The sequence below is a fragment of the Hippoglossus stenolepis genome, chromosome 21, assembly GCF_022539355.2.
Source record: "Hippoglossus stenolepis isolate QCI-W04-F060 chromosome 21, HSTE1.2, whole genome shotgun sequence".
NCBI classification, from domain to species: Eukaryota; Metazoa; Chordata; class Actinopteri; order Pleuronectiformes; family Pleuronectidae; genus Hippoglossus; species Hippoglossus stenolepis.
In genome coordinates, this window is record NC_061503.1 from 7,529,453 (window position 1) to 7,554,344 (window position 24,892).

General features: G+C 44.4%; 1 protein-coding gene across 3 annotated transcripts; it reads left to right on the plus strand.

Annotated features, from left to right (window-relative positions):
- Positions 1-197: 197 nt before the first annotated feature.
- Positions 198-24,869, plus strand: mrtfba (myocardin related transcription factor Ba). Of its 3 annotated transcripts, none has more exons than XM_035145839.2 (17): positions 198-375; positions 7,960-8,047; positions 10,108-10,362; positions 13,875-13,940; positions 14,105-14,160; positions 14,254-14,329; positions 14,587-14,754; positions 14,874-15,055; positions 15,418-15,531; positions 15,626-15,873; positions 16,649-16,820; positions 17,864-18,850; positions 18,971-19,093; positions 19,450-19,599; positions 19,766-19,900; positions 20,013-20,073; positions 20,283-24,869. In XM_035145839.2, the coding sequence occupies exons 3-17, from the start codon at positions 10,200-10,202 to the stop codon at positions 20,792-20,794; spliced, it is 3,213 nt and encodes a 1,070-aa protein (XP_035001730.1). In that variant the 5' UTR covers positions 198-375; positions 7,960-8,047; positions 10,108-10,199; the 3' UTR covers positions 20,795-24,869. The 3 variants fall into 3 exon arrangements, with proteins under 3 accessions (XP_035001730.1, XP_035001732.1, XP_035001731.1); XM_035145841.2 differs by having other exon boundaries at positions 14,587-14,748; XM_035145840.2 differs by lacking the exon at positions 7,960-8,047.
- Positions 24,870-24,892: the final 23 nt, after the last annotated feature.

Consider the following 24,892-nt stretch of genomic DNA (forward strand, 5'->3'; position numbering starts at 1 on the left):
AGATGTATAAAGATTATATAACACCTTATAAAGTGTTTATAAAGTAGACGTATAAAGATTATATAATATCATAAAAAGATTTTACAAGATTCTCTCTATACAGTTGAGGATAAATTCTGATCAGTTCATAGGACGGTGATCCCTGCCCTCCGCCACGCCCCCTCGACGCTTCCTGTCCGGCCGCGTCATTACGTCACCAAGCATCCGAACCCAGACCCAGTCGCAGCCATTTTACTCCGTGAAATAAACTTCAATCTCGGCGCTGGAGGAGGAACAAAAAAAAAACAACAAGTGCAGCAGCTCGGCGGGAGGTCATGGACACGTCGCTGTGAACCAGAGCTCGGGCGGATCCGGGTTTCAAGTCCTCGCACTTCGGTAAGACCCGACTCCCCGGGGCGCCGCTGTCTTGTTTTTAGCATGTTAGCCCGTGTTAGCTAAGCCGGGCTATCTGGCGAAAAACGTGAGGGAGGCTGTTGTCGAGCAGCGTTGGCGATGTGACAGGGACGCAGCACGCCCGGGCCGGGGGACAGGAGAGTGCACGGCGAGTATCAGACTGTACTTTATCTCCGGACGTGTTTGCTAGTCCCAGAGACGAAGGCCAGGGAGGCGCCCCATCGTGTTGTTTATCACCGGGGCAGACTGCAACTCACTCACCTGTCAGATTTCAACTAGCTAACCTGCGGTAGCTCATCCCTCAGCAACCCGCCCTCCTCCACTGAGAAAACATGAGCTCACTCAGTAACACTGCCCTGTTTCTGCTGTTCTAACCTGCTAGTGTGTGTCTGTGTGTGTGTGTGTGTCTGTGTCTCTGTGTGTGTGTGTGTGTGTGTCTGTCTGTCTGTCTGTCTGTCTGTCTGTCTGTCTGTCTGTGTGTGTGTGTGTGTGTGTCTGTGTGTGTGTGTGTGTGTGTGTGTGTGTGTGTCTCTGTGTGTGTGTCTTTGTGTGTATCCCAGTTGTTTGTTGTCGGGCTGAATGCTGTCTGAATGCTGAATGAGGCGGCGCTGCTGCAGCAGATCCTCGCAGGTCTCGGTCCGTGTGAATCCCTCAGACAGACAGATCCAGGCAGGATGTGGCGGTTTTCAGAGTCGAACCCCGTCCGGCCACACAGCCTGTCATTGAAAAGTGTGAAATCACAGCGTCCACTTCTACACCGTGCAAATGGCTGGATGGCAAAGTAATCATCCTCCCGAGGCTGTGGGGCCACGGATCCCTGTGTGTTTTCTACCTCCCAGTGCTGTGTTAGTTTGCTGGAAGCCAGATCACTTCAGACCAGGCTCTCCATGCCTCCCCCCTGTGGCAAATTACATTAAAATAAAACCTAATATCAAAATGTACACAGAAGTGTCCTTGTTTAAAAATATAATACCTAATACTTTTCCCCTTGCAGCGATTGTGGAAATCCGACTCGTACGGAAAGGAAGGGGGTTTTGGTACTGACATGCTGTAGTTATCCATCTGGCAGAAAACCTGCAACCGAGCATGCTGGGCCTTTTATTCACATCTGAGACACTGCTTTACATAACAAGCCTGCATAACACTTGATTGCAGGCAGCACAATCTAACTTGCGTTCTTGCGTTCCCTCTTTTCCTAGGTGTGGCTGTCCTATTGTTTCTTTGACTGCAAGCCATTAAAACCATGTGTGTGTTTTTGTTTGGTCCAGTCTTTTTGTACTGTTTTTAAGGGCTTCTAGTTAACAAAGTCCACAAAGGCAGCCAGGAAGGAAACAACACGACATGTGAGTCTGTGGGAACAGAGTGGAGCGCCGACTCTAGTGAGTGAGCCGCAGCGATGACATCATCTCTGTCTTATCTCTGGATAGAAGCAGACTTGTTTTTTTGGACAAGACATGGTCTATTTAAGGCCCAGAAAAATGCAGAAGCAAACTGTGGTTTGGCACAGATTGATTCTCAGGCTATGTGTGTGTTTTTGTGTGTCTGAGTTTTTGTGTGTCTGTATGGGAGGGGTGGCTTGTACGTGCAAGTTTATTTAACAGCTCTTTTATAATTACAGAATTAATGGCTTTCAGGGTTAAGCGATACGAGCAATATAAATAATTCCATTACACAACATAACTTAAGCAAACTTCTGTTTGACGTCCATTGCCTTTAACTAACCCCTCTAAACCAAGATTAGTTGGTATATGCAGTAAGGGTAAACCTGCTAAAAAAGGTGGTTGTAACCTTTTCCTTGACCCATAGTTTTTTGCCCCGGTGAGTCATGTTCTACACCTTGAAAGGGCTAGAAACCAACATGTCGGAAACCTCGCTGTCTTAGTGTTGTATCCTGCAAGATATAAAGAAAAAAAAATAGCGGATGCACATTCAAACAAGTATACAAGCCTTCATTGTTATTAATGCACCGTTATTAACGTTGTGCCGGAAAAGGTGCATGGTCAGTGCTGCCAAAATACAGACAGAGAATAAGAAATTAGCACGTTCACCCAGGTGTCATGTTAGTGCCGATTGAAAACCTGCGTCTACCACAGTCATGTGAATATTGTATCCATTCCCATTGCAGACAAAAGCCAGATGTTGGTATGTTAAGCCACATGTTAAGGTATGTTATTTGACCAGTTCTCAACATTCCTGTCTGCTTTAGATTTCATGTTGTGAGGGTTAAATTAGTTGCTTTTTTCTTTTCTGAGATTCCCAGTCGCCCAGACTAAAGGGCGTTTTGTTGCAAGACAAAGCCTTTGTTTTATAGGTTGGCCTATTTGTTTCATTTTACAATTGTGCAATCATGTCAGTGTTTGATCACAAGATGTCATGGTGTGTTTATGTCTTTCAAACAGAAACCAGACCTTCGACAGGTCAGTGGTTTATTAGCTCTTAATCCCAAAGCTGCAGATTCCAGTTATCTCCTGTCAGGTGTGTGTGCGTGCATGCATGTGTGAGTGCTCGTGGACTCTTTATCACTGAAAGTCTTCACAGCCAGGCCTATTTGGAGTAAAGTTGACTCGTGACCTCTTCTTGTCAGTATGGAAAGAGACTGGAGATGGGAACAGATGACTTCTCTTTCCTTGTTACTGTTGAAGATCTGTAGCTCTGTGGTGTTAACGGTTCCTACTCCCTCGGATGGCTCTGCAGTTGTTGGGCTTGTTTTGCTGAAAACATGATTGTGAAATAATCGGGTCGGTCTCGGAGTATTGTCTTTAACATCCCAAGTCCTATCTCCCATAAAATAACTCGGTCCCATCTTGTTCCGAAAGCCATCCCCAAGATGTCCCCACTTAAACTTCATGAAGCCTGTCCACTGCACCACATATGTCAGGGCCTTTTATAAGGCCGTGAGATAGAGTGAGAATAGCCTCGGGGCGGGGGGCACACACCCACATACAGTTGTCAGCCTGCAAAAATGTTGACTCAAATAATAACCTGGCTGAACTCAATCAAACCTAAATGAAACTTGAGGCCGGTGATTATTTCCAGGTCAGAGAAGCCAACATGGTTAATTTGGGTTGGTCCGAAATGCTCGTGACTCATTTAGCTCCAAACTAAGCATTGGTAATGTGGAGAAATAGCTTCAAACCATCTTCAAAGTGCAGTCAGTTGGGTAATGGCTGCTTTAATGTCCCACAACTAAAATGTCTCCAAAGCAGGATGTATTTTTAGCTCTTCCATTGAGAGCACAGGGATCTGAGGAATGGCATCATCTGATGGTCGTTTGGTTGAGGTTGTTGAGGTTCCGAGGCTTTTCAGGTCCTGACAGCCTCCCTGCTCCATGTGCATTGTCCAGTTTTTGTGATGCCAAAATCTGACCAGTTAAGCCAGTTTTCCACGGCAGTTTGGCAGAGTTCGAAAACGTATTCTCCCTCCATACACACACTGGTTTAAACTTTTGCTGCCTCTGGCTACATCCACATTTCTATGTTTTATTCTTAAAACGCATCACTGTTGCTATGTGTATGCTTATCATCCACCCGCATTTGTTTCCTGATTTGGTTCTTATCAGTCACGACTAAACTGCTAGCAGTGAAGCCAAACCGTTTAAGTCCGTATCAGTTGCACCTCGTTGTCGGTCCATGGAAAGAAATCCCTGATCATACTTTTCCCCATTGTTGTTTCTTTTTTTGTATTTTCTGTGAAGCTGGGCATAGACTAAACGAATTAAACCCTTTTTCCCCCCCCGATTTCTGAGTCTTATGACTCTTTTTAGAGCAGCAATTTATTGCTTCTGACCGAAGGTTCGATAAATTTCGGACATGTTGAAAGTTTTTACCAGACAAATTCATCCTCTCACCTCAGTTGATGCAGAGACTTGAGTCAATTCCTCAAATTCTGTGCCTATTTTCCTGAATGTGCCTGCGTGAAGTGGCAAAGATGGTGAAAGTGAACTGAACCGCTAGGACGAGAGATTAAACGTTTGACTTAATCACATGACGTAGCCTCTATAATTGGCTTTAGTTTGACACAGTCTGCACTGACTCTGATTGAGGCCACACTGTGGTGTACACGTTTGTAATTACTAGTCAATAAAAAAAACATATGGGGCCCTATCCTGCAAAAGCGCAGTTAAATGTCCATTGCGGAGAGAGCATGACTGTGCGCATTTGGCAAACTGTTGACAGGATGCGCCTGGCACATCTGGAAACAGGGACAAATTGAGCGATTGAGATGTATTTGGTGGTTTAGCGGTGGGTATGTTATTAAACTTCACTTATCCTTCCCAGTAAGGAGCATGCGCACCGCACAACAGTGTAGTGTCATTTTTGTGAGGACTGACTGTACAGATCTCAGAGAGAGGAGGGGAGGGGGGGCTGTCACAAGGTGTACACCTGCACACACATGCAGTTCGCTCTCAAGTGCTACAGAGCCTGAGTGACAGGTACATAAAAGTGAGAGAGAAGTTCACTCCTGTGTGAGAGAACTACCACTCCGGGTATGCAAACAGCTGCAGCTGTGAGGTCTGTCTGTCTGCTTGGACAATAAAGACATAATGTACGTAAGTGTGAAAGGGAGGGACTGAACAAGCACAAGGCAAACAGCGCTGCAGACAGTTCTCAATCAATGGAGCAAAACACTAACTTGGAGATCTCTTATGTTATTATGAGAAGTGTATATTTTTCTGGCTCATTATGAAGCTGTGGCGGGTCAAATTAGAATTTGGCGGGCCGCCCCAGTCTAGATAATGAATGGCAAACACTGGTTTGTATGTATGGGATCGTTTTTGTTTTAAATGCTAATTCAAAACAAAAACGTATTCGTTTTGATGTTGCGTCTGACTCCTTATCCACGTGGCACAGAAACCCATAGCTGTGTTGTTGTTATTTCAAGATCAATTCTCTGTTCAGATGCCGTGAACAGCTGTTTGTTTTGATGGCATTTTATGCGGTGAGGACTTTCGTAACCATCCATCTGAATCATGTGTCGAGCGAAACCAGCTGACAGGTTGTTGGCAACATGTTTAGCAAGACAGAATGCTGTGTGCTGACGGAGAAGGGATGGGTGCACTGGTTGACACAAGCGTGGGATACTGCAATGACCCTACGTGCCACCTGTGCGCAGTTTAAAATGCTAAACAAACACACCCAGTGTTAGAATAATATAGCACTCCCCCAACTGGTCATGTGACATTTCTGCCGATTGTCCCAAAATGTTTATAGCTGTGGCGTCTTGTTTATGGTCGGAACCTCTGTGGGAAAAGTAAAACTGTACTACATTAGAGCGTAACCATAAGTAGCAGATGTCCACTCTCATTGTACTTTGATGACACACATGGTGCTGGTTGCAGCCATGCTGTTAAAAGAATCATCACGCAGCACCCGACATCTGGTTGTGCTCTTTGATTCTGCCATGGCAGCGCCGATGTTTGTCCCACAACGCCTCGTCAGCCGTGACAGTTGTTTGCTACTTCCTCTCTCTTTCACTGCTCCCCCTCTCTACTCCCTTTCCCTTTGCCCCTGATACATACTCCCACACAGCATGTATTTCTCCATCGGTTGGAATCTTTACATCACTTTCTTTCTCTGGAATATATTCAAAGACGTTCCGATGCCATTTAGCCTACTTACCATGTATGGAAGTGACGATTGCTATCATTGTTGTATGGCCCATTGCTCGTGTTGTAATTGGAAACACTTCGTATTGTGCCGTATTGTGCCACCCCACAATACGGTTCACGTCCCTGTTTTACTTGTGGGACTTTCCGGGTTGGAAATATTGTTACATTTTAGCTAGCTCTGGCTAACACTACGCTACCAGAAATTGCTTCTTTTACGCCACTCTAAAAACAGTACATAGTTGGCAACGGCAGTACAGTGCAACTGCAGAGGAACTCAGACTTTCTACGCAGTTTGACTTTAACACTTGCACAACGCAGCGGGAGATTCTCTACTCAGACGTGTTCCCAACAGCAACTAATCTTCCACAGGATTTAGTTGAGGGGTGGTGCAGCAGGCAGAGGCGGGGCATAACATAACTACTCATCACATGTTTTTGTTTAGAGCACATCCACAGCGGCATTGGCTCTTAACACCACAAACTCGCTTGACATCTTCGTCTGTCTTCTAGGCGTTTTTTCACTCGCTGGCGGTGGATCTCCTGCTGTGTTTTCACATCGGCACTACCGGAGTGCAGACTTTATACAAGGGGGCCATGTGTGGGGTGTCCGTAGAAACTTGGACATTTGCATTCTTACATACACCAGTTCAGTGCATGTCTGAAAGCAGCTTAACTTTTACTTTAATCATCCGTAATCCATCTAACATACTTGGACTCTTTTTGGGGGGGCTTATTTTGTTATTTTAAAAGTCATTGCCAAAAATCTCTTCTTTGAAACAAGATGTTTACATAAAAAAAAAAGGATTAATGACCACATTTTTAAGGAAAAACCTAATTATTAGAAGCATATAATGTCAAAGAAGAATTAAAGTCATTGCAGTTCTTAAAGATTGTAGTCGGGGAATAATGGACATAAAAAAAGATTACATTATCCCATAATGTTCTACAAAACCAGCATCTGCCTCTCTGCCTCAGACGGCAGTGTGATACTACATTACAGCTCTGAAGTAGTCAGCAGTTTGAAGCACCTGGGGCTTCTATTGTCTGTGCATGAAGGACCCACTTCCTTTGTCATAGAGACGGCTGCACGTTTTCCTAGCAACCTGTGAACATCAGCGTTCAGGCCCTGATGCAGCCTTGAGTGTGGGCTAGTTTCATTCAGACAGTTTGAAGTGGCACTTCTCTGTCTATCTTCAAACGCACCTATTCAAGCAACAATGTATGGTGCTGACAGCGCTGTGTGTGTATGCTTAATTTAATAAGGCTTGTGTTCGTTCCATTTTTTTAAAGTAGTTTTTTCCAGAGATAGGAGCTGTCAGTTGGTTTGTTTGTTCGTCAGCAGGGTTCAACCTACTGAATGGGTTTCCAAGAATCTTAAGGTGTTTTCAGACATGAAATCTGGAAAATGTCCAGAGCCAATTTCCCAGTCGTTTGCCTTTCAAAGAACGCAGCAGGAGATTGTCAGCCACGTTCACAACAATAGAAACATGTCTAGAACAATCGGGTGAGGGGTGACGCCTGATCATAGCATGCAGGAGGCTGGACATGACATAAAGATTCTGCTGCATTTTTGTTTACAGCACATGGCTCTTGAAAATTGAGTTGACATAAAACCTCTTTTTCAACCTAAGCTAATTCTATTTTACGAGTTTCCCTCCCATCATGTGTTTGTAACACTTTATCAACATGCCCACTCACTGCATTCTCATATGGAATCACTCTCATTCTCTGGACACTTTACTAGGGGGCTGGCAGGAAATGTTCTGGAAATTGTCCAGAGCAACTGAAATGTTAGAAACAGAAAAACTAATGAAAAACACGTCACAGGCACTGAACGCAGTGGATTGTAATGTTTTTATGTGCAGGTGTCTAATATTACGGATGTCAACACAAAAGAAATGCTGGATGAATTTCGTAGTTTGTGATTCTCATGTTTGCTCCGCTGTGTCTCTCTGTCAGGTTTGACTCCATGGCTTAACGTCACTCTACACAGGAAGTACCCCAGACATCTCTTTCCTCCGTCCCTTGCTGTCCTCTGCTACTAAGGGTAGGAATTAACTAATCATTATTTTTATTTATTTGTCAGCAATTTGGTCTGCCCTCCTGTGGTTGTGGTTGCCGCTTGGCCATGTACAGTCAAGCAAACAAACAAATATGACTGAGGTTGTCAAGGAGGTTGTCATGCACTCTAAATTTACATTTGTGTTCCTGTTTTAGTCATCACTCTTCCTCTGTATTTTGCTCTTCTTTGTGAAACCCTGGGCCAAACCAATACTGACAAACATCCATTTAAAGACTTGTAAATATGACTGGATTTCACTGTCTCACTTTCTCCCTCTCCAATTGAAATCGGACCTGACTGTGAAGAACATCCCTCAGTCAGGGTCAATGTAAGCAGAGTCCCTTTTCAAACAGCCTTGACATGGCCTAGATAATTTAAAGGAGGCTCACAAAGCATTTCCTGTCTTTGTAATCTGTTAAAGTTACATCTGACAGAGCAGAGACTTAAATTATTGAAGATGCTGTTGATGGACCACTGAGCTTGAACTGACACTAGTCAAGTTTTGAAGAGTGGGGGAGTTTTGAAGCTGTGGTCAGATTCAGCGCGCACCAGTTCGGATTACCAGTAGATGCCAAGTACACTTGGATAAACTCCCATCGTAACATGATATTTGATTGTTGGGACGATAGACTGTAAGTGACAGCTCCCCAAAAGCGAAGCAAAAACATCTTCATCGCCACCTGGTGGCTGACTGCAAAATAGGTTATAAATCCCTCCTCCATGTTAGTTGATGGACCAAACTAAATATTCGAAGTACAGTTTTCATTAATGGTTTTAATGAATTTGATCCTATAAAACAGGATGGAATGTCATGATTGACAGCTGAAATTGGTCGAGCGTGTGTACCAACGAATCCTTGCTACCGCTGGTCCATCCCCCGACTCAAGCTCCAAATGCATAAGATGGCAGCGTTCATAACCGTGACCTTTTGTTTTCATTTCTGTAAATTCTTTGTTTAAAAAAAATATTTTGAATAAATGAATGTTGTTTTGGACCAATTTTTTCTAAAATGCTACGTCCCTACATTTCAAAACTTCCATTTGCACTGATTTAAGTGTCTCCTTTAAGTGTTATCTTCATTTTTCGCCACACTTTTTTTTTTTACCAGAGGAGTATTGTCAACCATGGTAGTTGGGGTAGATCATGTTTAGTGAAAACAGGAAGCACTGTTTCTTCTTTAACCTGTCATTGATTTAAGTAACATCTTGTATTCTTTCTTGAACGGAGAAACTGCACCATATATGATCATGTACTTTTTAAGCGATAGAAAAGAAAAGCAATACATAATAAAACGGAGTGTTAATGATTTGTTGTGTTTGGATACCTTACATGAGCGTCCAGCAACCGGAGTGGACCACATTTACTTGTGTTGTAGCCAAATGTGTTCCTCTGCCGTCTAATGCCTTTGGCACTTATAGGCTCTGCAGGGAGGAATAAAGGCAGCCATAGGAACACAGTTGTTCTCAGCCAAAAGCAACACATCAGGGCGGGTAGTAAAGAGTGCTTACGTCCTGGAATGGACAGTGTGGGTGCTACTGGAGAGCGATAAATAGCATACATATTCAGACTGAGCAGTCTGTCATCCTCTGGTTAAGAGGCTGTTGGGAAGCCATGGATACTAAACTGTTTGTTTTGCTCCCCAAAATGTTTCCTTACCCTCTGTTTGAAACCGCCAGCAACGTCATATTCCAGATTATGAAGCCCGTCTTAACAGAGGGAACATTCATCCCCAAACTGGCGTTGTTTCTCATGAGCAGCGGTTTGAAGTGATTATTCAGTGTAATAGCCAACCCAGCTCGTTTAATGAATAATTTGGGCAGCGACTGAGCTCTTCCAGATGGCTGAAACGAAATGCCACTCTTCTCATTTCAGCTGTTGGGTGAAGTAGTCATACCAACTGGATGATTATTCTGAATTACTGTTCACGAGGAGCCCACAAAGTATCCCAGAGTGATGTATTCCTCCTGGGCAAGTTGTTCAGTGAAAGGAGAAGAGCATTCATTAGTTCCCTACTAACGCCTCATTCTCTTCTTGTATCCACGCAGGTAGCAGCGAGACATAACATAAAGGGACGGTGACTTACACCCCTGTCGCTTGTCTGGGACCCTCTTCAACCCCGCACCCCTCCTGAGGCGGGATGGAGCCCCAGGCTTGTCAGTGGCAGCTTGGAGCAGAGGGGGATTGTAGGATGTTGAGTCTGCTAGTGCCCAGTCCCCAGAGCGAGGCGGTGACCCATGAGATGGAGGAGCTGACACTGCAGCCCGCACAGAACCTACCTCCGCTCAGTGAACGCAAAAATGGTGAGTACATAGAAGAAGACACATAAACCGATCTTTCCGGCTGGGGGAAAGATCGTCTCTCAAGTTGGCTCCACTCCAAAAAAGATTATGATTTGTAATAACATCATGATATTTGTCCTTTTAACAACTCTTCCAGCTTGGTGACGTATATATTCTCCCTGTTTAGCCTCAAATGCCCTTCATACAGAGATGGCCTACACAGTTTTCATTAATGCGAGTTCATCTACTCCCTAATAAGTTCCAAATGAAGCATAAAACCACGAGTCCTCAGCTCCTGAAACTTGCAGCAGCTTCTCCTCTGCAGTTCAAACCCAAATTATCGTCATCATGTTAGCCAGCCTGGTTGCTTCTCATCACCCTCACGACGCTGCTGTTGTTTTATGCATTCACCATGGACCGTGCCAGCCACTGATGGATGGGTACGTCATTATCAGACTTTAGGAGCGGGTTAGATTTGCGCTTGCATTTGCCAGTTCCTAATCATGGCTTAGATGGCGTAATGATACTGATCACTGTGCTCAGAAAAATCTTCATTTATCAGATGCAGTCACCAAACAAAGGGCATTTAGCCAGAGCTGTTCCAGACTAAACATGCAAAATCCTACTCTTCTGCTGCTATAGTGGAGCTGGGGCCGAAACGGATCACAGCTTTCAGGGTTGTATGCCCACTTTCCCTTGAATACCAAGTTCTACCGGATAGCTGCTAGATTACTTTAAGTTGATATGTCACATATTATGCACCCGGCTGCTCCACCTCTCGCCTGAAGAGAACCTCCCGCTGTGTTGTGCATGTGTGAAAAGCAAACTGCGGGTAAAGTCAGGAGCCAATTCTCCGGATTAATTGATTGAACAGGAGTCGGTGTAGATTTTCTTTTAAGTGTTGTCATCTCGTCAGTTGTATGATTTTTGCGGGCAAAGTTCTCTATGACAAAAGATTATGTAATCACTGGTCTTACCCTGGCGGATACATGCACTCAGTTAATGTGTTACACATCAGCATATCTGTGGTGATAATGAATGGACAACAAAGTAATTCAGGCCAACTGTTTCCTGTCAGAGCAAGCGATTGTCTTTTACTGTAAGCTATGACGTGTCACCTCCTGTTAATGGAGAAGTATCTTTACCCATGACCCATGTTTGGTTTGTGCAAATCCTAACGTTCTACTTCCAGTTCCTAACCATGGCTCAGATGGCGTACTGATACTTATCGCTGCGCTCAGAAAGATCTAAGTTTTTCAGATACAGTCACCAAGCCAAGCAACACATCTTGAAGGTGGAAAATTCTGTGGAATGTCAATAGTAGTAGAACCCACACATCATCTCAGCATTTGTCATTTCCACTCCAGTGAGAAGACACACAAACCTCATACTTTCCACTGACTAAGCCATCCCTAGCACTTCGCCAACAACAGAGCCCCTTCTGCATGTTGGTTTTAACATGCAGGTGTCAATCTGTCAACCTTCATGACAAGTGTGAATGTAGAGGACCACACTGGCTTTCTGTGGGGCAGGAGGCTCAGAAAGTATAGAGGGAGAGAAAAAGTGCTTCTCTGACAACAGAGGAAGATGATGATGTTCGGACTCAGGACTGAGTTTGTAGTGAGAGTCTGGTCAGTAAGTGGAAGTCTGTGAACTCAAGGTCAGTGACAGCAGGGACAACCTGTGAAGATGATTTAGGAAAGAGGAAATAGAAAATACTAGTGACTTTCTCTTGAGTTGAGGAATTTAGCCTAAACCTTTCACAATAAATACAGTGACCTTTCTTCTAACTCTCTACAAGAATTGACATAAATGAATTTATTTCTGAAAATGTTGAATATGGTGTGATTCCTGGATGGTCTTCTGATACCACAGTTTTATAAAAAAAAATTTAATCACTTATCTTTGGTTGTTTTTGGGGAGGATGTTTTTACATCTCCCTCTCTGTCATTTATATTCAAGCCTGTGTTCCCAATGTGGATCCACTTGCCAACCGGGCTGATGTGTACCTGTCTGCCTGCATGTGAATAAACGGCTCAGTCTTATCATTCACCACTCTACACAGCCGGCTGAGGTCAAAGGTCATCTTGTGTTTGTGAGGCAGTACAATGCTTCCTGGAGGAATCAAGGAGATAGCGACTGACTGGAAGTTTCTATATGAGTCACCTTGAACAAACATGTCCCCCCTAGATACCTTTCTTAACTGTTTACTAAGTGTAGCTGGGGACGAAACTGATCACAGCTCTCAGGGTTGTATACCCACTTTCCCTTGAATACCAAATTCACTGGAAGCTATGACGTGTCACCTCCTGTGAATGGAGCAAATCTACACGTTATACTTAATTTACTTTATTGTAAGCTCCCTTACAAAGTCACATACGAAGCTCTGAATAACCTGTGTTGCTGCCACACACTTAACATTTAATGTTGTTACATTTTATGTCTGTGCTGAGTCAGATACTCGATTCTTGCTCAGTAGTTCCAAGGAACCAGTGTAGTCTTCCACATCTGGCAGCATGGATTGCCCACAGCCAGAAAATTGCCATCTCAAACCGAGCTGAGTGAGAGAGCGAAGTAAGAGTCGAGTGGGAGGAGGGGGGGCTGTGGACTAGTTATAAAAAAAGATATAAAGGACGGACCCAGTGTTGCTTCTCTATCATTCTTAAAGGTGTTGCAGTGCTGTGGATTTGCCTCATTGATTATGTGTCAGTGTCTATAGTCTGGGCATAATACAAAGGCTGTCAAACTGGAATCAAAGTCAGCAGTAGCACAAGAGCATTGCCGGTATGGAGGTAGAGACACTCAGCAGCTGCTGCGATAGGTTCAGAGCAGGTGAGAACTCCTCTTCTTTGTTTTTATTGTGACGCTGTTTGCTTAACTCGGCTGCTCCAACTTGTCCTGGAGATCTGGAAACGATGCGGGTTAATCAGCCATGGGAGGCACCAGCTCGATCATTACATTTAAAAACCCTGATTTTAACAGATCTAAATGAAAAGACTGAATAAATGTAGGGCCAATGTACAACTTCGTCCGCTAGGGGTCTATCAATCAAAACAATTAAAACAAAACAATTGGGTCACTTGGTTTCCTTGTGCGTAAGGAACAACTACTGGAACAACTTTCACGACAGAACGCACAGTAAACAACAATGAATGATCGTGATACATTACGACAGACCAATACAAACAGTGGAAGGGAAACACAGCCAACTAGCTAACTGGCTAGCTGTGTGTTTTTCCTTTTGTCATACGTCATTTGCCCCTGAAGTTATAGCAGAGGATAAAGCCACAGGTATTGTGGATATGACGCAATTAAAAAGCAACCAAAATAGAACGTCCTGTTCCCTTGAATAAACGTTTTACTCTGAGTTTGAACCTTGTTGGAAACAATTTATGTACACAAGTGTGTTCAACAATATAATGTTGACTTGTGTAGATAAAGTTCCATTATTGTGAACACGATATCTCCAGGAGGCATTCAACCACAGTTGATAGTCTTTTATAACTTTTTTTTTTTATCTCTTTTTCTTTCAGTCCTGCAATTGAGGCTTCAGCAAAGGCGAACCCGGGAGCAGCTGGTGGACCAGGGCATCATGCCACGTGAGTCTCAGCACTTCTTCATAATTCACCTAAAAGCTCATGTGGACTGGACAGGTTTATAAAAACAAACACTGATAACTGAGATAATAAACAAATTAACTCTGTTTGTTTTAATCTGGATCACATTTGTTGTCAATGATATACTTTAATTACGTGTGTTGCAGCTCTCAAGAGCCCGGCAGCATTCCATGGGCAGATTCGCAGCTTGGAGAGAGCCAGGGTAAGGTCACACAGTTTAGAAAGGAAGTGCTAAATATGCACTTGCAGCAATTAAGCTAGTTAACTAACTGTTCTGTCCCAACTTTTTTTAAAGACTGAGAATTTCCTGAAGCACAAGATCCGCAGTCGTCCAGAGAGAGCGGAACTGGTCAGGATGCACATACTACAAGGTACTGATAATTGTGCAGTTCACAGTATGTACACTTGATGTTTTATGTAGTGTTTCCTGTGGAGCTTTTAAAGCTGCCATCTTCACAAGGTAGCATAAAGACTACTGTACATATGTTTAGCAGTGGTGGGCCATACAAGCAACAACATGGCTGCCAAATTTAAAAGAAGTTTCCAGAATCAAACGCTGAAAACACGACATCTTTAAGCTGACACTATACAGAACGATATCCAATTTACACTGTGTGACATTTCCCAGAGACCGGAGCAGAGCCCTCGCTGCAGGCCACCCAGATGAGGCTGAAGAGGGCCCGCCTGGCCGACAACCTGAACGAGAAAATCGCCCAGAGACCCGGCCCGCTGGAGCTGGTGGAGAAGAACATCCTGCCAGTGGATTCCAGCGTTAAGCAAGCCATCATTGGTGAGGGTAATGGCAGCAGAGATCTTACAACATTCCCACCTCAATAAGACACACAACAGCAGTTGGTCATAATACAGGGGATAATTGAGAGAGGAATAAAGTCTTTGTCTTTATTTGTCTCTCAGTGGGTCAGGTGAATTACCCTAAGGTGGTGGATGAAGACAGCTGTGATCCCCTGTCCCCAGAGCAGCCAGCCAGCCAGGAGTCGCAAACCTCTGTCCCCTCACCCGCGGAGAGCAAAGCACCAGAGACTCCATCTCCTGCTCCTGCTCCAGCACCTCCACCACTATCCAGCCCCATATTTCAGGTTAGATAATCCTGTTGTGTCATGGTTGGTCACCTGTACGCGAAGAGTAAAGCCAAACTCTCTAGATAGTCGTCAACCAGGGAAACAAAATCACAAGCTGCTCACAGACCCAGCTCCCAGAAAATCCTGCAAAAGCAGTTGACAGAATTTCCAGCACAGAAATGTTGTTTAAAAAAACTCTTATCCCTACTACCATTATGCAGCTCAATTAAAACAAAGGAGGAACTAAAGGACTCATTGAGCTGAGAATGCACACAATGCTTTGTATTTAGTATTTCATAATTATTTTGGTATTTTTGTAACTCTTGTTACTAAACATTATTTTGTATTTTTCTGAAACGTTTTTTGTCTTTTTAATTCAGGTCCTCCCAGTTGCTACAAAAGCACCATCAGACTTTATGAAAGTGATCTCTACCACTGAGTTTCTTGCCACTCGCCCAGCTGCTCCCTCGAAACCAGGACCAACACTGGTGAAAGTGAGGGCAATGATTTCTCCCACCTCTCTGAACATAATAATGCCTCAATGCTGTTGGCCAAACTGTATGTTAAAGCATTTCCCTCCCACCACAGCAAAGCCAGCCGAAGACAGCCTCAGAGAAGAGTCGCAGTAAGAAGGGCAAAGAGCCAAAGTCCAGGATTAAGAAGCTGAAATACCACCAGTATGTTCCTCCGGACCAGAAGCAGGAGGCCAGTGAAGAGCCCATGGACTCGTCTTATGCCCGACTACTGCAGCAGCAGCAGCTTTTCCTCCAGCTGCAGATCATCAGCCAGCAACAGCAGCACTACAACTACCAGACTATACTACCAGCACCACTCAAGTATGTATACAAAACACGACATCTACACACTATGACTGCCATCGCCAAAATGTGAAGAAAAGGGATCATGTTGTATTTTTCATAAACATATCGCTCTGGGGGGAAGTATGTTGCTACAGTTTAAGTATCTCGTGGTCTTGTTCATATGTGAGGAAAAGGATGAGTGCGAGATGGACAGGCGGGTCGATGCCGCAGTAATGTGACCGTTGTTGTCGACCGTTGTGCTGAAGAAGCACATGAGCTCCACGGCAAAGCTTTTGATTTACCTGTCGATCTACGTTCCAACCCTCACCTCAATCACAAGCTCTGGGTAGTAGTGGAAGTAGTTTGTTTGGCTCACCTCCATGATTCTTAGTTTAAAATTGCCTGAAAGCAAGCCAAGCCAAATATTGTTGGTTTCAACAATCCAGAGGGCCATTAGCTAGTTTCCAATAACTACTCTGTGTCTAATCATATTAATGAATAACAGGATATTGTTTTACCAGCTGCTGTTTTCACAAATTAACTCTCTGCGGCTGCACGGCAAAGCTCTCTGTGTACTGTGGTTTGGTTGACTGCCTTTGTTAGAGAGGCACAGGGCACAGGATGGATGGTCCGCTCACATGGGAGACGATTTCCTCTGTGTTTCCTCTCGTTCCAATTCTCTCAACAACAATATTCTTTTGTCCTATATCCCTCTTTCTCCCCCACCTCTTCCTCTCTCTATTTCTTATTCGTGTTAATGATTTCCTCCAATAACAATGACCTCAACTTTTGTTCCCGTACTTCTCTGTAGACCTGTGGCAGAGGGTCAGAGCAGCGCTGGCAGCAGCCTGCCAACCTCCATCATGGTGTCTCTGCCCACTGTCCCCCCACCTCCCCCTCTGCCTTCAGCTGTGGCTCGACCACACAACTCGCTGTCCAATCGCAAGCCAGGAGTCTTGCCTGCCAACCTGGAGGAGATGAAGGTCCGTTGAAACATATTTGTATTTTTGGAGCAGCAAACTTTTCACGCATGTAGCTTGAAACATTATACTCCAGCTGTTTAAAAAGTATTGTCATAATAATGGGCTTAAAGAGGGGCTGACACTTCAGTCTTTACAGGTCTGCTCAGCTGATGTAACCAAACTGTATCAGGTTAATTGTAGAGCCAGTTTCTTGAAAATCTGACAACTCTACGTAGGATAATCAAAGTTTTTATTCTGTATTTTATCCATTCGTTAAATTTGATTACCATGATGAAATAAATGAATAGCTGCAGAGTAGTTAAAGAAACCACAAAAAACATGTTTTGTTACGTGTAAAGTGTCATCTGTGTTAGAAATGAACCTTTAACCTTTTCGATTTCTTTTAGACAGCTAAACATTACTCACACCAACACTTAAAGTAATATTTAGACATTTTCAGAAATAGGATTATTTGCTTTCTCGATCAGAGTGAGAGCAGAGGATTGATACCAATCTCATGTCTGTATAGTAAATATGAAGCTACATCCAGACAGTGCTTATCTTAACATAAAGACTGGAAAAAGGGTGAATCTGGCTCTGTCTGAAAGTCAAAAGCTGAGAGTGTGCCTGCTAACGTTTCTAAAGCTCAGGGATTAAAGCGTCATATCTATTTAGTTAAGTCTGTACACAAAACATAAGTTGCAGTTTTCTGGGGGTCAGAAATTATCCAGAGGGGCTGTATGTGAAACTCAAATGTCCGAGTCAGAGGCTCAGGAAATTCTCCTTTTTTTGTGCATTTATTAATAGTGCAAGAATGATGACAGGACAGGAAGGATACACATATAAGACATACATATACAAGACATGACAACCAGTGACAATAACCTCAAAAGAGAGGTTAGGGTTGCTGCTTCTCCACGTCATCTTAATGCTATAGATTTAGTTGTTGTTTTGATTTACAGATCCAAATAAAAAAGATTTACTTAAAACTATTCCGACCAGCTTAAATAATTCCTCCATCACTTATCTAAAGTTCTGATGGGATCATATCCATATCTTTGTAGGTGGCGGAGCTGAAACTGGAGCTGAAGCTGCGAGGCCTTCCTGTGTCAGGAACAAAGACCGACCTGATGGAGAGACTTAAGCCTTTCCAGGACAATCTCCGCACCTCTGCTCCTACCAACATTCCTCAACCGACCACTACCACCTCCACCCCCATGGACGTCACCACTGCCACCACCACCTGCACCAGCCCCGCCATTGTCCTCCCAGTACAGCAGGTGACTCTAGAGAGCATGAGATCCACGCCGCCAGTCTCACCCAACCCCACTGAGCCCTCCACCCTCCAGCAGGATGTGGGTATGTCTGTGGCACATTCCGAAGTACAGTCCTCACCTCTCCTGTCTTTTCACGTCCCGGAGGAAAAGGACAGGAGGCTCCATGAGAAGGAGCGGCAGATAGAGGAGTTGATGAGGAAGCTGGAGCACGAGCAGAGGTTGGTGGAGGAGCTGAAGATTCAGCTGCAGGTGGAGAAGAGAGGCCCGGGTGGCTGCAGTGCCGACTCTACCTCTGTATCTCCCAAACTAACCTCTGTCCCTGCCCTGAATCCTGTTGCTACTGTCCTGAATTCAAATGTAGTAAAAATGGAGAGAACGTTCCTGTCAAACTGTTCCTCCACTGCTTCCACCATCCAAAACTCTGTCTTGGGCTCCCCGGCTCTCACAAGCCCCCTCCCGACCGTGGTGAAGTTGGAGGATTTGACTGTTTCTGGTGGCAAGCCGCTCCAACTGCAGAGTCCAACCCAGCTCATCACAAAGATCCAGCCCCAAGTAAGCACCAGCCCGCAGCTGCTCCCACAGTCACAGAGAAGTCCCCAACTCCGGACTCAGCCTCAGACCACTGCCCCCAGCCTGCAGCAGTTCTTCATCAGCCACACGGGTGGAGTCTCCCAAATGCTGACTGGCCAGGCTGGGACTCAGATCCTGCTCCCGGTCTCACTACCCAAAAACGCTACTGCAATCCAGCTGCCGAACACCACTGTCAGCCTGCAGGTAAGATCAGAGTGACGTTGCACTCGTATGTATATATTGCGTTTACGTGAAACGGTGGGCATGCTGGCGTGATCTGGATGTGTAGACTCAGGGTTCTGTTTGCTTCCCTCCACATCTCAGCCTGTCCTCCAGGCCACAGTCTCAAATCCAGGCCTGGTACAGACGTCGGTTCCTCAGCTGCAGAGCTTTCAGATGGAGACGGCACCCGGCCAGCAGTTACCAAACCACAGCCCGTTGCTACAGGTCAGTCAGGTGGTCATGGTTAAACTGTCACTGTCCAAGTTCTTGAAATGATGAGAAAGCTGTAGCTGATTAACTAAGGGTTATTTTTATATCATCCACTACACAGATGTGTGTTTGTAAAACTTAATATAGCAGTATATTATATATATATAAAATATTATATTATATATATAATATATATTTGTTTTTGTCTATAATTAGAATTTTTTTGACGGATATGATTGTGCCTTGTTTCATTTGAAGGTGGTTTTGTATCTTTTCTTATCTCCTATCTCTGTCTTGCTGTGCTGTTATGATGACATCAGATCACATGATACATTACAAACTAATATCAGATATTCTCTGTGTCTTGACAGACTCTGACAGTGTGCAATAGTTCTAGTGGTTTAGAGAACCAGGGTCGGCCTGAGATGAATCCCCAGCGTTTCCTCAGAAGCTCCCCAGAGAACAGGGTCTCTCCAAGGGCCTCACCCAACCACCACATCTCCAATGGACCCCTTCATAAGGTAAAAGAGCTGAGTCATTACAAGAGGGGAGGGGGTTTACTTTTGTTCAACCTATAATACTTTTTTGATTTACAATTTCATTGAACAATTTTCAACAAGACTTGCTTCACAAACCTCAGACCTTAACTCCTTGTGCATTTTCTCCATCTCCCTCTGGTTCCTCCAGTCTCCTTCTCCCCAGCCTGCCTTCATCCTCCAGCCCACCTCTCTTATCAGTCAGCCTCCCAAATCAAGAGAGCCCCCCCGCTACGAGGAGGCTATCAAGCAGAGCCGCAACATGCACATCAACAATGTCTCACAGGTTAGTTACACATGTTATTTATTAATTTTTTTCAGTTTTTCCGCATTGACGATTGCTTCACTTTTTTGTGTACTAGCCTCAAGTCTCTTTACCCTGTTGACTGTCTTCTCAGGTTCCTACGGCAACCAGCCAGCAAATGGATGACTTGTTCGACATCCTCATAGAGAGTGGAGGTAATTTGACAGTACACAACAATCTGTTGAAAGGTTAAAACTTCAAAGTCTCTGTAACTCTATAGTGTCCCCATTGTAAATTATCTGTCTTTTGAATTTTAATGTAAACTATCATGAGGTGCTGAATAAAATGAGTGATGCCGATAATTTGAAGACAAATACTAATCCATGTTTTAATTATTTTTTCCTGTTTTTTGTTTCCCGTCCAGAAATGACACCTTTTATCCAGCAGGACCCCTCAGTGTCTCTTGGGAAGAGCCACCCCATCACAGCCAGTATCACCACCCTGCCTGTGAACACAGTGCTCTCCAGACCACCCCCACCGATCCATATGGCCCCTCCACCCACCCTGAGCCTCACCGTCGACCCCACCTTGCCAAGCCTCTCCTCTCTGGCCACAGACAACCAGCTGGAGGCCTTCCTGGAGGGGACGCTGGCTGGAACGTCGCCGGCATCAGACCTGCGCACACAGGGTCTGATAGAGGAGCTTCAGGCCCAGCTGATGGAACAGCACTACTCACCCATGGACACATCAGACCTGTCTTTCTGCGATTCCTCCTCACCCACTTCCTCGTTCAACATGGGCCTGTCTGACCCGGCGCTGGACAATATGGAGTGGCTGGACCTCACCATGCCCCCGGGTCCTGGGGGGGCACTCACACCGCTGGGGATCCCAACTGACTTCCTGGATTCACATGACCTGCAGCTGCACTGGGACTGAGGGAGGGAGACGGAGGAGAGGCGGCTGAGCAGCTGAGCCAAGAGTGAAAGATGGATGGATGAAGAGAAGAAGAACAAAGGAAATTTCCAGCACGTTAAGGCTGACTTTAAACATTTTAAATAAGGAAACAAAAGGAGGAGAAAACATGACATTCACTCTTTAACAGCTCATCCATACATCTGTTATATTCCCACTATACACACTGTACAGGCAGTGCACTGATCAAGCTGAACTACAAGCAGGAGTTTGCACAGCTTTAAAAGAGAGGCCTACTACGGCCGAACAGCCAGAAAACAATATCATCACTAAGGTGATAAAAGGATTTTAACGTGATAAGACTTTTATTCATGATTTAGCAGAAATGAAGAGACAGAGCCAAATGAAGACTGGTAGCATGGACTGTTTGTATATACTGTTAAAACCACACTAACAACATTCTGTCAGTGCAGCCTCAGCTGGTGACCACTGCATTTAGAAACACTCGGCCACACTGGTTGTGTGTGTGTGTGTGTGTATCACAGAACTTCTTGCTTTTCATTTCAGTGCCCATGTTATAATGTCACACTGCCTGTGTGAGCCACGTGTCTCAGGTGCTTCTCCTGAGTGTGAGCTCCGAGCTGCTCCTCTAGAGAGTCCAGGTCTCGCCTATTTTCTCCACGTACTGTGCTCGGTTCACAGCAGAACAGATGGTGAAAATTATCTTTCACCACAGTTTCAGTGTCTATCTGACGCATATGTCACAGACATAAATATTTGCAACACTTCCTCTCCCTGTTTTAAATGAAATCTAATCTAATCATTAGTTCTAACAAGGTTTTTATTGTTGTTATTGCAGGACCAGAAGATGCACGGCTTCTGAGAAGTCCTGGCATTTTGTTAAGTACAAAGCTCCACTTATATTTGAGGAAATATTCGTACCAAAAACCTCACAAAGAGTCTCTGCAGCAGCTCCTCAGCAGACGCACTCCCTGTAGTGTAGACGCAGTAGATCACAGACACAGCTGTCAGGCTACACACACACACACCCAGGCCTAAACCAGTCTGTGCTGCACTGTCAAATCCGTCTGTTCCCTTTGCAATTCAATGTGCTCAGACATGTCACGGAACCAAGTTTTTTCAATTTCCCAACTGAGACGAGGTCAAGCCTCCTGTTCACACTGGTCCAGTCCACTGGTCTACCACATGCTGTAGATGTACGTGTTTTCTGACAAATCTGATTTGCGACATCAGATGTGACTGTTTTCTTCTGACCTATCGCGACCCCCTTCCGGTCAAGCTGATCAACCAATGACTCTAAAGGACAAAAAGACTCGACTCCAGTCGGACGACGAGAGGAGGAGGCTCCTCCCTCTAAGTGAGAGCTATGCACTAATGAGGCGGAGCGATCTACCGACGCACCTCACTCACCTCAGAACAAGGAAATGTGAACTTTGCATATCCAAGACGATCGTGAACAGAAAGCGATCGAAAATGATTGTGATTGATGCAGCGATCATGTGGCCAATCACTATAGAGATACTGCAGCTGGTGTCCAAGTTATTTTGAATGTACTTTTTGACAAGAACAAAACATCTGACTTTACGTACAAAGTTGGCAGCTGTTTTTTTTCCCCTCTGATAGTAAACTGGCGTGAAACAGTAGAAAGGGAACAAACACGAGCAGATGTGATACGTGTGAACTATGTGAACACTGCAAGTAATATCAAGAAAGATGTCTTTTAGAAGATGAGCTTTATATCTAGCTGTCCTACAGTATCCCTGCACTTTGTGTGTGTGTACGTGAGAGAGAGAGTGTGTGTGTGTGTGTGTGTGTGTCGGGGTGGGGAACTACTGCATCACTAGCCATGAAACGTGACTGTTAGGTTTGCCTGTAGCTGATAAGTTAGTCTGCTTTACCGTCCCATTTATCCAAAAACCAACCATCGTCTGGAGGATCTTTGTTAAAATAACATTTTGCTGGTCAGACAGTGGGGCGACACGGTGGCACAGTTAGCACTGTTGCCTCACAGCAAGAGGGTTCCCGGTTTGAATCCCTGCTTTCTGTGCGGAGTCTTTGTGGGTGTTCTCTGAGTACTCTACTTTTCTCCCACAGTCCAAAGTCATGCAGGGTTAGACTCTACATTAACTGTAGGTGAGACAATGTGAACGTAGGAGTTGTTTGTCTCTATATATTAGTCCTGCTGTCGACCTGTAACCCGCCTCTCGCTCAAAGTCAGCTGGGATTGTCATCTTCCCCCACGACCCCCTAAAGATAAGCAGTGTAGATAGTGAATGGACGGATGATAAAGTAGTCTAACAGTTGATGCATCAGCTACAGTGACCTGTCAACAAAGTTTCCTGACCTTGCGAGTGAGTGAAGCGAGCATGTTGATCTCTGCGTGTGGGTGCGTGTGTGTGTGCGTGGAATCGTCTTCCCGTCTCCTGCATGAACATCGGTGTGCGTCTCCGTGTGCATGATCGTATCCACATTTAATCTCGGGCACCGTTTCGAGCACTTTCACAGCCATCGCAATCAAGTTATATGAAATATCTATAAACAAACAATCCATTCGGCTTCTCCTACAACGTTCACTCTTCAAACGGCTTCTGATGACTGTTGTACTGTTGTTATCCGTGTTGTCCCGTCCGGTGTGATACAGTCACAAATGCACACGCACACCTTTCGAGGGCTGAGCTCCCTTTAAAGCCGTCATGAATGCTCCCATGGATTACATCATATCCTGACTCACTAAGCCAAATCAGTGAGTTAATGATTTAGTATCTGAGTCTAAATATCGTTTTTAGGATTGATACAGTCCTGCTCTATGGCACTTTGAAATGCGATGGCTCTTTTTAATTCTCTCTTTTTGATATCAGTCACATTCAGTGAAGTGATGCTCGCATTTGAACCACTTTATCGTGTAATTACGTCCGTGGACACTAGAGGGCGTGTGCTCTCCAGTTGTGGCATGACGGCACTTCAGGGTCATTTTCTTGCAGAATAAAAAGTCAATTGGGCTATTTTATTTTGAAAGTTTTTGTTTTTGATTTGCTGTTTACATCAGCAATAATGTGGAGACCTGAGCAGAATGACAGAGAGCCCTTCATGTCGACACTGTCTCGTCAAAGTTTGATGCTCTCGCTGCCGCAGTCACACTTTTTTATCATCAAAACCCAGAGTTACGCCAAATACTGCACAGACACACACTTTTTGTTGTATTTTAATTGTTTTCCTTTCGTCACAAACAGTCAAAGTCACGTGTTGTTGTATCCTAGAAGAGACGATGAGTTCATTGTTGTTTTCTTCTTCAGTGGGTCTGCTTTAGGGCAGTGGAACATATTATGTTTATTATAATTTTGAAAAGTAGAAACCATGTATTCTTGTTTGGATGGTTGTGTAAAATCTGTAAACAAAGATTTCATGTGTATATTTTGGGTTTGCAGAGTTTTTTTTTGGTTCATATCAGTCGGACACAAACCTCTTGGCTGCAGTAGATCTACATGACGACGTGACGGCTCCCAGTGTTGGACTTGGTTGTTGCTGATTGGCCAGACAGGGACAGCTAAAAGCAATAATGGCTGCTCTCCTTAGATATACTGTACTGTATGTCTAATCCTGCCTTGCTTTTACTCGTGCAGGAGCCTTTACCGCATACACAGTCACACATTGGTTCCAAATCCCTTCTTACCCGAGTGGTGAAGCGTTTAAATCAAGTTATTTTCGAGGTGCGTCAGTTCTCCCACTCGTCCTCGTTCACCCTGTGTCGTTTACCATCATGGGAACATTGTAGATTTCTTCTAGTGGCGAAGCTGAACAAGAGGAGTCATTACAATATATGTATTTTGGATAATATCCACTCTCATCAGCTGATTCTTCTTTCCATTCTTCATTGTAGCCGAGTCTCCTTCTCTGTCTCCACCACCCATGCCATGCCTCTTGTTTGTAATGCCATATGTTTTGCACATTGTGTATATATTTATATAGATGCAATGCATATTTTTATACATGTGTAACATCCATGGGCTCTGTATTTTGTAAATACTCAAAAAAAGAGATGTGTGTGTATATAAGTACTGTATGCCTTTATGTGTCAATAAAATAAAAATAAAAAAACACACT